Source organism: Lissotriton helveticus, chromosome 3_1 (genome assembly GCF_964261635.1).
Source record: "Lissotriton helveticus chromosome 3_1, aLisHel1.1, whole genome shotgun sequence".
NCBI classification, from domain to species: Eukaryota; Metazoa; Chordata; class Amphibia; order Caudata; family Salamandridae; genus Lissotriton; species Lissotriton helveticus.
In genome coordinates this window covers 1,654,747,799-1,654,761,635 of record NC_136061.1, presented here as the reverse complement: position 1 = coordinate 1,654,761,635, position 13,837 = coordinate 1,654,747,799, and the positions used below count along the sequence as shown (strand labels likewise).

Here is a 13,837-nt window from a genome sequence, read left to right as displayed (position 1 = left end):
ATAACTCATCTTTACGAGTTATTTCCAATTAACAAAATTGTTCGTAAAATATTTCCGGGATGTTCCGCTAAAACAACCAATCCGTACGCGAAACACACCAACAGGCCAATGAGGGTTGAGCTACGTCACTTTTCTACTCAACCAATAAAAATGAAGATTTTCTGAAAAACCAATCGGCTTACAGTTCGTCAGAGACTCAAGAACCAATCAGAGCACAGCTTGTGACGTGTGTCACCCAATCCCAGCGCGGCTCTGTGACGTACACAGCAGCTGCGGTTTCTCGTTTCTCACTCCTTGCGCTTATTTATTTATTTATTTATTTACTAATCTTATATAGCGCGGCAGCTACCCGTGAGGGTTTCCCGGCGCTAATTGACAATGAACTATTTACAACAAGGGGTGGTGATGGACAGAGTCTCTGAATTAAGCAGAGTACTCTCACCCAGTCAAGAGATCAGGGCTAGATCCAACACCGTTTTTTAGCTCATTGCACCATCCCAGTTTCAGAACCTGGCTGTATACAAATGAGTCTGTCCCTGGCCCAGTGCATCATGGGAACAGGGCAGACCAGACTACAAAAGCCAATTCTTACACTGGGAAGGAAACAAGCTTCCGGGGACCGGTTTCTGCCATTTCAGGCGTCTTCGGCCCGGCTTGCTTGAATCCTGATGGTGCAATGAGCAAGGGACTCACATCTGAGTATACCCTTCCACGCTTAGGGTGGACAAAATTATTTACAACAAGGGGTGGTGATGGACAGAGTCTCTGAATTAAGCAGAGTACTCTCACCCAGTCAAGAGATCAGGGCTAGATCAAACACCGTTTTTTAGCTCATTGCACCATCCCAGTTTCAGAACCTGGCTGTATGCAAATTAGTCTGTCCCTGGCCCAGTGCATCATGGGAACAGGGCAGACCAGACTACAAAAGCCAATTCTTACACTGGGAAGGAAACAAGCTTCCGGGGACCGGTTTCTGCCATTTCAGGCGTCTTCGGCCCGGCTTGCTTGAATCCTGATGGTGCAATGAGCAAGGGACTCACATCTGAGTATACCCTTCCACGCTTAGGGTGGACAAAATTATTTACAACAAGGGGTGGTGATGGACAGAGTCTCTGAATTAAGCAGAGTACTCTCACCCAGTCAAGAGATCAGGGCTAGATCCAACACCGTTTTTTAGCTCATTGCACCATCCCAGTTTCAGAACCTGGCTGTATGCAAATTAGTCTGTCCCTGGCCCAGTGCATCATGGGAACAGGGCAGACCAGACTACAAAAGCCAATTCTTACACTGGGAAGGAAACAAGCTTCCGGGGACCGGTTTCTGCCATTTCAGGCGTCTTCGGCCCGGCTTGCTTGAATCCTGATGGTGCAATGAGCAAGGGACTCACATCTGAGTATACCCTTCCACGCTTAGGGTGGACAAAATTATTTACAACAAGGGGTGGTGATGGACAGAGTCTCTGAATTAAGCAGAGTACTCTCACCCAGTCAAGAGATCAGGGCTAGATCCAACACCGTTTTTTAGCTCATTGCACCATCCCAGTTTCAGAACCTGGCTGTATGCAAATTAGTCTGTCCCTGGCCCAGTGCATCATGGGAACAGGGCAGACCAGACTACAAAAGCCAATTCTTACACTGGGAAGGAAACAAGCTTCCGGGGACCGGTTTCTGCCATTTCAGGCGTCTTCGGCCCGGCTTGCTTGAATCCTGATGGTGCAATGAGCAAGGGACTCACATCTGAGTATACCCTTCCACGCTTAGGGTGGACAAAATTATTTACAACAAGGGGTGGTGATGGACAGAGTCTCTGAATTAAGCAGAGTACTCTCACCCAGTCAAGAGATCAGGGCTAGATCCAACACCGTTTTTTAGCTCATTGCACCATCCCAGTTGACAATGAACAGCATAATTGATCCTGAAGAAAAAAATTATTAGACAAAAAACCAGGTCTTTAAGGCTTTTCGGAAGCGAAGATGGCACTGCTCCATTCGTAGGTCCAGGGGAAGGGAGTTCCAGAGTTTGGGTCCCAGTACAGCAAAGGAACGGCCACCTACTCTTGAAAGCCTGAACTTAGGCACGCAAAACAGGTGTTGGGAAGAAGATCGAAGAGAGCGTGTGGGTATATAAGGTTTAACGAGTGATTGAAGATAGCTGGGAGCGGCTTCAATCTTAATCTTATGCATAAAGCATAGTGCCTTAAATTTTACCCGGTTGTCAAGATTAAGCCAATGAAGTTGCTTGATATGTTCCGTAATTGGATCATATTTCCGGCATCCACATAGAAGCCGGGCAGCTGCATTCTGGACTAGTTGGAGGCGATGCATGACTGCCCTGGTAGCCCCCAGATAGAGCACATTGCTGTAGTCTAATCTTGAGGTCACCAGGGCCGTCACAACTGATCTTTGGGTGTCGGATGGCAAAATCCAGAAGATTCTCCTCAGCCATCTAAGGATAGTAAAACAAGTGGCTGTAACTTTATTGACCTGGTCTTTCATCGATAGATCCCTATCGATAAGAACCCCTAGATTTCTTGCTCGTTCCGATGGAATGGGTAAGTCGCCCATGGTTGGCGGCCAGTGTCTTGAACTCCAAAGGTCAGGCTTGTTACCAAAGACGAGAACCTCCGTCTTATCGCTGTTGAGCTTAAGAAAATTACGGCTCATCCAGCGGGAGATGTTACTAAGACCAGATTGCAGAGAAGAGGGTGAAGAAGGGTCAGCTTGAGATAAAGAAAACACAATCTGAGAATCATCAGCGTAAGTAAAGAGATTAAGACCAGAATGATTTGCGACATGTGCTAGCGGAACAACATAAAGATTAAAGAGAAGAGGGCTAAGGATGGAACCCTGGGGAACACCATGTGGGGAAGGATAAGTGTTGGAAGTGGAGGTATTAGAAAAAATTTGAAAAGTCCTATCAGTGAGAAAAGACGAGAACCAGAGCAAGGCTTTGTCACAAATGCCAAAGGAGGCAAGGCTACTGAGAAGGATACTGTGAGAGACGGTATCGAAGGCTGCACTGAGATCGAGCAGTATCAGTGCAGCCGTTTCACCTTGGTCTAATAATTGGCGAATGTTCTCAGTTACTCCTAATAGCGTGGTTTCAGTGGAGAAGCCTTGACGAAAGCCAGATTGGGAGGGGTGAAGGAGATTATTAGAAGTGATAAAACGTGAAAGATGAAAATGAATGTGCCTTTCCAAAATTTTTGAAAAAGCCGGCAACAATGAAATGGGCCGGAAATTGGCAGCTACATTGGGATCTGCAGTGGGTTTCTTAAGGAGCGGGGTAACCATTGCATGCTTCCAGCTGTGGGGGACCGTAGCTGAGTCAAGAGAGGCATTAAGTAAAGAGCAGATCACATTGAGTTGGGGAGACTCAAGACAACGCAAAACCGAGATGGGTAGGGGGTCCATGGGTGAGCCAGATTTAATATTATTTAAAATTTCCAAAAGGGTGGCAGGTACAAGGTCAGGCCAAGACTTCAGTGAGACCGAGGGAGGGCAAGAAATGGTGGGGGATAAGCAAGGACTGGCATTAGATTCCTCATGGGTTATTATGTCTTTGTAGATTTTGTCAATTTTGGATGTGAAGTACTGGGCAAGTTCGTCACATTTCTTGCTCGAAAGAGGAGGGGGTATAGCAGCTGTCTGCGAGCCAGCAAGGTCTTTTACTACTTTAAATAGAACTTTAGATTTATTCATGGCTTCTGTAATCAGATTAGTAACATAAGTGGCTCTGGTGTGAGCACAAGCCTTGTGGTAAAGTTTCAATTCGACTTTGTACGTAAGTGCAGCAGCAGTTGAATATTCCTTCCTCCAAATACGTTCTAGTCTCTTACATTGGGCTTTATGTAGACGGAGGGTTTCGTTGTACCAAGGGGCGGGAGAATTATGGACAACAGTTTTTTTATTTGTAAGAGGGAGACAAGTATTTATAGCTTCAGAGAGCCAGGAATCTACCGAATTAGCAGCTGAGTTCATATTGTCTAAGTTAGGTAGATATTTAGGCAGGAGATCAAACAGTTTTTTGTTGAGAGCTGCCATGTCCAAATTTTTCCAGACTCTCTTCTTAAAATTAAGAGAAAATTTGGGTGTGGTCTGTGTTTTGTTTGTAGTCACAGTAAATTTAACTGGATAGTGATCAGACCAAGAAACAGGTAAAGCAGGAAAACATGTTATTAACGGAGAGTTTGAAAAAATAGGATCTAAAAGATGCCCGCCCTTGTGGGTGGGACCCTTGTTATGTAAGATTAAGTTCATAGCAGCAAGATCGGTAATACAATTTCCTGCTGGCTTATCATTGGGGTTGTCCAAGTGTAAATTTAAGTCACCAATGACAAAGAAGTTACTGGAAGAAACAAGCACTGAAGCAATGTAATCCAAAAATTGGGTATACCAAGAATTTACAGTGCCAGGGGGACAGTACATAAGGAGCCCAGTAAGAGTATTATTAGGATTTAAAGTGAGCTTGAAATGAAGAGCATCACATCCACTCAATGTGATAGGATCTGAGTGACATTGGTATTTTTTATTAAAAATGATCGCCACACCACCTCCAGTCCTTTTAGGACGGTCGTTTCGGACAATGGCATAGTCAATAGGCAACGCTTCGGCGATGTCAGGGCCAGAGCTATCGTGGAGCCAAGATTCAGTGATAAATAACGCATCCGGCGCCTCATCAATAAGCAAGTCAAAAATGTTGCGTTTATGTTTGGGCAGTGAGCGACAATTGTGACTAATAAATACAAATCCAGGAGGAGAAGGAGTAGTAATTAATTGCTGGTGACTTTTGCATAAATGAGGAGTGTTTAAAAAAGATGGGCAATCAGGGCAGTACTGAGGAAAACGGTCGAGCATATCCAAAGAATGCATAGTATGCGTGTTGGGAGGTTTTAAATCAAGTAGTTGTTTCCTGGAATATGGGCGAGGAGCCACAGGAGACGAACCAGGGGTTCTGGCCCCGGGGCCCGGTTGGGCGCGGACGGGCACAGACGGGCACGCCTTAGGCGCGCCTTCGGCGCGCCATCGGCGCGCCCGCTGCGCCCGCCCGCTGCGCCCGCCCGCTGCGCCCGCCCGCTGCGCCCGCCCGCTGCGCGGACGGGAAATAACACACATTTATGCAGGAGGAGGGTGGGAGGGTCTGAAAGCCTAGACCGCGATCCCTGCACCTCCCTAAGATGGCGGCTGACCCCCGGCTCGAGCCGCGACAGCCTTCAATCGGCTGTGCTGTCCGAGGTGGGAAGCGGAACAGCGTCAAAATGCCAGATTTGTGCGCTTACCCCTCCTTCACAAAAATTTTTCACAGCGCCATTTTGAGAACGCTTTCTCTGTTAAAATTAATTTTTAAAAATGACAATAAGGACTCATCTGACTGTTTCTCTAATTAGGATAGCTTGCATGCATTCAAGTATTCACAACTTGGAATAGTCGACACTATTCTCATAGAATAATTTCCAATTGCCAGTAGAGCAACTTTTACTCTACCCTTCTATCAAGTAAAATATGAACTCATTTCCCTCAGAACGCACAACTAAGTGACTGTTCGAAAGTTCCACTTGAACATACCTTACAAAACAATCACGCACTTTCACACGGAAAAATCCCTAACTTCAAACACACATGAAATCCGTACAGGACTCTCACCTGTTTATAGAAATCATGCACCGTTAGCAAAATAATGCCGTTATCCTTACAGGACTCTCACCTGTTTCTAGATATAAAACATGTACCCCTACAGGACTCTCACCTGTTTATAGGTAATCATATACCGACGTTACCCTACCCTTCACTCAAGCTCGAATATAACTAATACTCTTATCACAGTGAGTTTTACAACAGGCGCTTGGCCCTATTCTCATGCTGCTCTAATTTCTTAGAAAACCCTCACTAAACAAGATTCACACCTAGCCCTAAAACTGTGTTGCACGACCACAACACTGTGTTGCACGACCACAACACGTGATACACGACGATATCACTTGTGATACACGACGATATCACAAACAGATCAGATGTCTTGCGTGACTACCTTCTCATCACACAATCTGTACCGGTACAATTCACGTATAGCATGAAAACTAACTCAACATATGTTAAACATCGATCCTATTTCTATACCATAACATATTAATAACACCTTAGTTACCCCTAGCAACGCCTTGGTTACCCTTAGCAACCATCAATTTCTGCTACCAGAAGAATTGATCCAGCGGCCTATAGGAAATATGCCATAACCAATGCTACCCAACTCTATAACCTGCTACCTAAAATATTACTCAAACTCATGGACCCATTAATCAAACATGACATATTTGACCTACTGAATCAGGTGATCAAATTAATTCTATATACACCTTATTCACAACCTATATACATTTATATACAACTGCAATAATTGTTGACGTCATTTGAACAAAACCTAACTATTTAAATGACCACCATGGCGATGGCATCTAGCTAATAGTAACCTACGCTTCTGAATAACCAAGACCAGCTTGTTTCAAAAGTAAGATTTTATTAACTAATTGTAGATAATTCAAAATATAATTTTATAAATGCAATTTTATTAGCAATATAGTAAGCATGTTTGCAAAGTATCATGAGAAAATATAGTTTAAACAAGGAAATATAAGTTTAGCATTTCTAAAAACCTAAGTCCCTAACTGAGCTAAATAAAATGGAAATAAAGTAAAGTTCTTTGAGGATTCTTACGTGCTCCACGCAAAGTCCATCAGCACGACACCCTCATCGGAAAGTCAGAAAGCAGCAGCCAGCCCATCCCCAGGGCATGGACTTTTTATACCTTTCTATGCTAGCTAATCTAAGTAAAGGAAAATTTTCTGCAAATAACGATGTCTCATTGGACGAAGGGTGACAAGTGACATGTCACCTACATTTCAAAACTTCCATTCGGTCATATTCTTTGGGACCATTGTCTTTCTTGTACGAGTTCCAAAGCTTCCTTGGTTTGCAACAATTTGAACAAGAGTTCTTACTGACTCCATTGCACTTCCGCGGATGCCAAGTTAATAAAAGTGTTCTTTTCTACCGGTTTCTGACCTTGGCCACGTCCGCCAGAATGATGACAACACATCATCTTTGCTGAATGAATGCAATTTTGATGGAAAACTTTTTCTTTCTCAGAGACATCTCGCGCTCCTTGCAGAATTAATTCATCGTTTAGTAAACTCGAGCAAACTAGGCCCAAAAGCAGGCAACTTATTTTTCTAGTATAAAACAAACACAAGGAAAGTATTAATGTAAGAATTGTCATTTATTCTGTATCCACCCTTCATTTACTAATTGATTAGCCCACCCAATTAGTCTAACGTTACCTAGCACCAAGCAACAATTAAGCAGCATTTTATATCTACCAATCTTCATGATTCCATGAAACCTTATGTGCACCTAGAATAGTAGAAATGACATCACATAGACAAGGAAAGCAAAATAAGCACATGCTCTTTTAAATCTGCTGCATTTTAGTAATGACAAAACGAAAACGACAAATTAATTTATTATTTTTGCACGAACAAAAGATGCAACATTTATGCACGTTTATGAGCACACGTGTTACCAACCCCATGTGTAAAGTTTTATCTAGGTTGTGTTAGCAAAACACACCACAAAACGTTAATAATATTATTTATGTTATGGAAATGTGACTTCACGAGTTTAAACAGAATTCTGTTTTCTATCTCGCTCCATCAGTAGCAACCATTATGAAGGAATGCAGTGTGATGTCAGAGTTACAAGGAGTCAGTTTCCCTAGATACGGTCAATTGTGTGCCCTCAGGGTGAGAGAACGCTAACGTGTAATCAACAAAACGAAATACAGAAACAACAAGTCAGGTCCCGGGCCGTGCTGTGATTGGCTGACGTCACGGGGGTGTCCCGGGCCGGCAGCCAATCACAGCGCAGCCCGGGAAATGACGTCACTGGGGTGTCCCGGGCCTGCAGCCAATCACAGCGCGGCCCGGGACACACGGCAACAAGGGGCGGGGCTTAAAAAAGACCCAGAAACGCCCCCGAATCGCGTTTTCTCTGGAAAACGTGATTGACGGACAATCTCTTCCAATGGCTAGCCTCCATTTATGGAGCTAGCCAATGGAAGAAGGGGCGTTTTCAATCCTCAATATTGAGATAACATTGGATTTCGCCCTTGGGCGGAGCAACTGCTATGCAGTTGCAACGCCAGGGCGAAACCTAAAAATGCACGCATTGCATTTGTATGTAGAAAGTGGCAGGCACCGCGCGGTGCCTGCCGCTTTCTACATACAAATGCAGGGGGGTACCATAGGTACCCCCCATGTGCACCACCCACCCCCCCTTCACCTAGGGGGCCCGCAACGGGCCCCTGCAGTGAAGATCCGTATGCTTTTCCTCGGCGGAAAACCCGCCGCGGAAAAGCATATCTTGCCAGCAATCCTAATATGGTGGACGGTGTCTGGAAGACACCGCCACCATATTAGGGCTTTTCCGCCGCGGTTGTAAGCCGACCGCGGCGGAAAAGCTGCGGACTGAAACCAAGACCCACCAGCCATCCTAATGTGGCGGTGGGTCTTTGGTGGGTCCGCTGCGGAATTTCCGCATTCTCCGGCCCGGCGGTGGCTTCCGCCGGCCCGGAGGATGCGGAAATTCCGCAATCATAATAGGCCCCATAATTAGGGCTGAAATCAAAATGTTCTGTTCCAACTGGATGAGGTAAGAGCATTTCAATATTAGTTATTTTGATGCAACTTAAAAAAGCAATATGTGTTTTCCTCATAGACCCTAAATGCTGAATGTGGGCACCTATGTAACTTATTTTGTGATCCCTGGAACTCAATAGTAAAACCTTAATTAATGGAGGGGCTGTGGACACCAGTATTGAAATACAACTGTTTTTCTGTTTCCAGGAAGCAGGACAACCCCAAAGCCAACATTCAGGTCATCACCCTTTGCCACCTCCCACATCTTCTAGTAGAGAACGTCTTGGTTCAAAACTACAACACCTCCCGATGCCTCATGAGCCAACAACCTTCCGAGAAGGGCATGCTCTACGTCTGCGGTTGTGTGGACGAACAGGAATGCAACGACAAACTGATCTTTGAAAACCACATCAATGGTGAGACATAATCCTGCTAATATTTTCATTTGACTAGTCTTTCATGGAGCTCTTCAAAAATCAAATCTTAAGGTCTTCCAAAAGTAAGGGATATTGCAAGTACGCTTCTATTTGAGATACACTGTGATACTGTAAAACAAATTGATGGATACAGTCGCTAATTCCCTGCTATTCTGAAGAATATTTGTGTATATGAACGGTCTGTGCAATGGAGCCAATGAGTACACATGAACACACATGCTAGGATAGCAAGGGTTAGATAGTGATATTAGATGTATTATTTAAGCATTCTAGCCTACTGCCAAGGGTAATAACAAATGTTAATGACTCAAAATAAAATAACATGTTCTGGGGCCAAGGGATGGGGCCTTTAACAAACATTATTGCTAAAGAGCATCCACCCACTGAGGCTAAAATGTTCTAAATCAAAAAGTGAGAAACAGAAAGATAAACATTGAAATGTTGGATCAGATGGTCTGTACCAGCCATTATTAGCCCTGAGCCACACCATTATCTTCAGTGGAGCTCTCAATATTCCAATGTTTTACTGCTTTTTATTTGAAAACCAAATTCAAACCTGTCAGCCTTTGGCTCGGGTACCATGTTCAGTTCACCAGTATAGCAGCTGTATGTGGAAAAGTACTTTATTCCATATCTTTACCATATCTCGGTTATATATGGAGTCCATACCATTGTCAACAAACTGTTCCTCAGCATGCTGCCTTCCAGTTCAACTCAGTGCCACAAATAAAGCACATCTCTCTTTTCTGAGCTGGATTGCAAACAAACACTGTACAAGGGTATTCTGTACATAATGGGGGTATAGGGCTCAGGGAATTGGTGTCCACTGCTTAGGGATAGGTGTATGAAGAACTCTGGTTGCTATCAAAGACAGATAAGGTGCCCCTTGAAGAGGCAAATGTTAAATTAGTTTCTGAAGTGCTAGAGCAATGGGGATAGCCTGATGTGTAGTTTTACAGCGTTCCGGAAAGCTTTTGCTATTTCAATCTTGCACTTCTTGATTTCGAGTCTGATGATTTCTGGCTTTCGGTGTTATGGCAATCTCCTGAGATGGGACGTGTTTCTGCTAGTTACCATAGAGAGTTGGTTGTTACAAAATTGTATGCGATGCAGCAGGTCTTTTGAGATCATAAGGGCCTGCTTGGTCAAGATTAATCTTTCTTCCCAACCTTACCATCCATCACACTGTTAGTAAACGTCCTTCTCAGGACTCATTTCCCACCTTGCCCATCGTGAGCACCTCACCAACCTGCACTCTGACTGCATTTAGCAACACAACCCAATGACAGTTTGTAGTGGTGTGTGTGGGTCAGTTTATAGAATGTGTGCGCATCATGTGCATGGAACCCATCAATAAGGTTCTGATTCTTACACTGACCAGTTGCTAGTGGTTTACTGAAATAAAGTAACTTTTCTGGGGTGCTCATATCTCATCTCCCTGAGAAAGTTGTGTATGTGCATTATTCAGTTTTCAGACCTGACAGACTCATTGTTTTTACAACTAAACATCCTAAAATTCCTGAAACTAACCCATTCATCTTTCAAAAGCAGTTTTAGCCAGCTGCCCTTTCACTATCACGTCTTTATGTTTTTTACCAAACTGCTGACATTCCATCTAATGACCATTAGCCTACCTAATCCCAAATTTGAAGTAAGCGTTAAGACAAGATGTAATCTACTGGCTTAATTGCTGATTTTAGAGGTTTATTTGAGGGATGTATTACATAAACTGTTGGTCTGCGAGGAAGGAGAGAACAGCAATTGTAAGCCATTCTGGTGTGTGAGGAAGGAACTCAGTGTGAGGGACATTCTGCTATTCAGAGGCACAAACTCATTCCCCAGGTACTCTGAGAGACAAGGTTATACCATAGGGACATACAAGTCATCTTAGCATTGTGAAGACAAAAGACTCGATATGACAGGATTTCTGATGGGCCTCCATTTGATGATGGATATGTTTGTTTGGGATTGGAATGAGTGCTGTTACAGTGACAAGATCTCTAAGATGGTCATCCCTTCAACATAGAAGGAGCATCTTCCTGACTCCCCATGGTAGGAGGTCGCCATTGTTTTAGTTGGCCACTTGTGTGGGGAAGGGCCTGTGTCATATCTTTTTCTTCTAGTGGTCTTGTTCTGTAGGTAGCTCGAGGTGAAGTATGTTGGCGACACTAGTCTAGAGGGTTCAAAAGCATTTTTAGGGCTTTTTTCAAAGGGAGTGTTTTGCAAAGTCCTTGTTGGACAATGGAGTTCAATTTTACTCCACAGTGTCATCCATAAAAATTTGCATTTTGCCATTCCAAAATTGATGGGTGCTAAAGCATTTTAACTATAACTTTGTAGTGAACGGGTTGCCTTGGAAGGGAGAGCTGAAAAATAGATTGGTGAAATATAGGAAGAAGCTCTATTCGGCCACAGGTCATTCCCCCTTTAATGGTATGTGGGGCAGAAGCCAGGTGCCCAGTTGTTTCATGCTTGGATGTTCTGGTACAAAGGGTGTGTGAGTGTCTCTATGCATGATGATTGAAGAATGAGAGAAGTGTCTTTATAAGAGAATAGAAAGTGTGATTTTGATAAGAAGTATGTCACGAAGACTGATCCAATCTAGGTAGGAGATTGGGTCAAGATACGCATGCTTGTGGGTTGTGCACCCTGGGCCAGGTTTTTTCACCCTATGAAGGTCGTTAAGGCTTTTAAGAATGCCATTAACACCAATGACAGCAAGATCTGTTACCCGAGTCGGGTTCCCCTGTGTCCAGATTCTACTCAGAAGAGCGTCGATGAAAGGATGGACAACATGGTGGTCAAACCTCCTCAGTGGCATAGAGTCTGCGGGGACTCACACCTGCTTGTAAGGAGAGACTACAGAAGTACAAGAAAGGGGCAGAAGCCTGAATATTTAATGTTCTTCTTGTAGCCCAATCTGCACTTGCACTCCTTTTTCAGTTCTCTATCGTATAAGCTTTTGGTTTTCAGTGCCATTTTGTGGAATGTGTCTCTGTTCCCTCTGCATCCATCATTGACTGTTTGGATGATTGGGCCATTCTTAAGGTCCTTGTCCTGTTTTAGGGATATGTGTTAAAAGTGAAGAATTTTGGTTTCTTAGAACACTGGGTTCGGAGCACTGGACTGGGAGGCAGAATTCTGGGGTGGGATGCAGAACTCTGGGGTAGTGGAGTTCTTCATGTAGCAGCTGGCGGTGTCTGAGGTCTTATTCGATAAAGCTCCTACCATAACCTACTTGCAGCGACTTTGAGCACTTTTTCAACCCTACCTTCCACAGAGCCACAAAGAAGCATCATATGATTGACTTTTTTGTATTTAGGCACATGAGGTCTAGTTAGGTCACATTAGCATGTCCTATTGTGTTATATAGCATTCTATGACCGTCCTTATTAATCCTTTATAAGTATTCCCCCTCCAGCCTTTTAAGTTCTTTGTCTGAGTCCTGCAATACTACTATCTTCACTCTAGCTTTTGAAATAATAAACATGTTCACCTTCCCTCTAATGCGCGTATCAAGAGAGAGAGAGAGGACTAGAAAGCTAGTCCGAGTCCCCGTGGTTTATATGTGTTATCAAAAGAGACTAGCTTAAATATGACCAATATTGTTAGGACTCTGATTAAATTTGTCATGGGCACCTCGTTGGTGAGTTCATGAAGCCCTCACCCACCAACCTGGTTGGTGGCATGCTTCATCATCGGGCCCACCCAGTGACACCTAATGTGTCCCGGGTGTGCTGCGACGCCTGATTACAGCGGAGCTGGTATTTTACTGAGAGTGCAGTGTGAGGTGTACAATGAAGTGTGAGTTAAAACGGCTTGGCGAGGGTCCCAGTACCCGAGGGTAAATTACATTTTAATAACTGGGCCCCCGTCAGCGGTTAAAATAAGGCTTGGGGATGTTTAAGGGAGGCGAGTTACTACCTCATACATCCATCAGTTGGTCGACATGTTTCAGCCAGTGCCTTAAACTAAATCTGGCTTTCCTCAGGACCTTTTTAAAATAGAGTGTAGTGCAGGTTAAAAAGGAGTGTAATCCAGGCTATGTGTTACAATCACTAAGGTGTTTCTCTAAGTGTGAGAGGGGGGGATTCCCTTCTCATATATGCGCTTAGATTTTACAGCCAATGCTTCCAGGAGTGAAGCGGTAAGGGGTTGACCAGCTTTTCTGGTCAGAGCCTGCCTTGTACCTGTTGCACCGTCCTCGTACTCTGGTACCGCTGACGGGGGCCCAGTTATTAAAATGTAATTTACCCTCGGGTACTGGGACCCTCGCCAAGCGGGTCCGGTTCCTGGGGTGGGGAATTTTAGGCGCCATCTTAAGATGGTTTGGACATTCTGCGGGCGCCATTTGCGAGCGGTCTAGCGCTCAGGACGCTCAGAGGGACGCCTACTTAAGGCGACCAGTCTTGTGGATAGCCCTGACAAGGTACCCTCACGCTGCATTGTGCTTCGCGCCTTATTTGCCGCGTTGCTAGATTTTAACTTACCTGTTTGCTATTTGAGTTAATTTTAGTTGTTTTTCTCCTGGTTTTAAACAGGATTCATTTCATCCCACTCATTTGCACTCTAATCGGCTGATCACCGCTGTTTAGCGGTCCGGTTCCTGGGGTGGGGAATTTTAGGCGTCATCTTAAGATGGTTTGGACATTCTGCGGGCGCCATTTGCGAGCGGTCTAGCGCTCAGGACGCTCAGAGGGACGCCTACTTAA

The 13,837-nt window shown here is 44.4% G+C and overlaps 1 protein-coding gene across 5 annotated transcripts in view; it reads left to right on the top strand.

The window, feature by feature from the left end:
- LOC144823695 (TGF-beta receptor type-2-like) overlaps positions 1 to 13,837 on the top strand; it is a 420,165-nt gene that overhangs the window by 317,459 nt on the left and 88,869 nt on the right. For all 5 annotated transcript variants that reach the window (XM_078682433.1, XM_078682432.1, XM_078682430.1 and 2 more), the window contains exon 3: positions 8,896 to 9,104. In XM_078682433.1, coding sequence (XP_078538559.1) covers positions 8,896 to 9,104 — 209 coding nt within the window. The remainder of the gene's footprint in view (positions 1 to 8,895; positions 9,105 to 13,837) is intronic.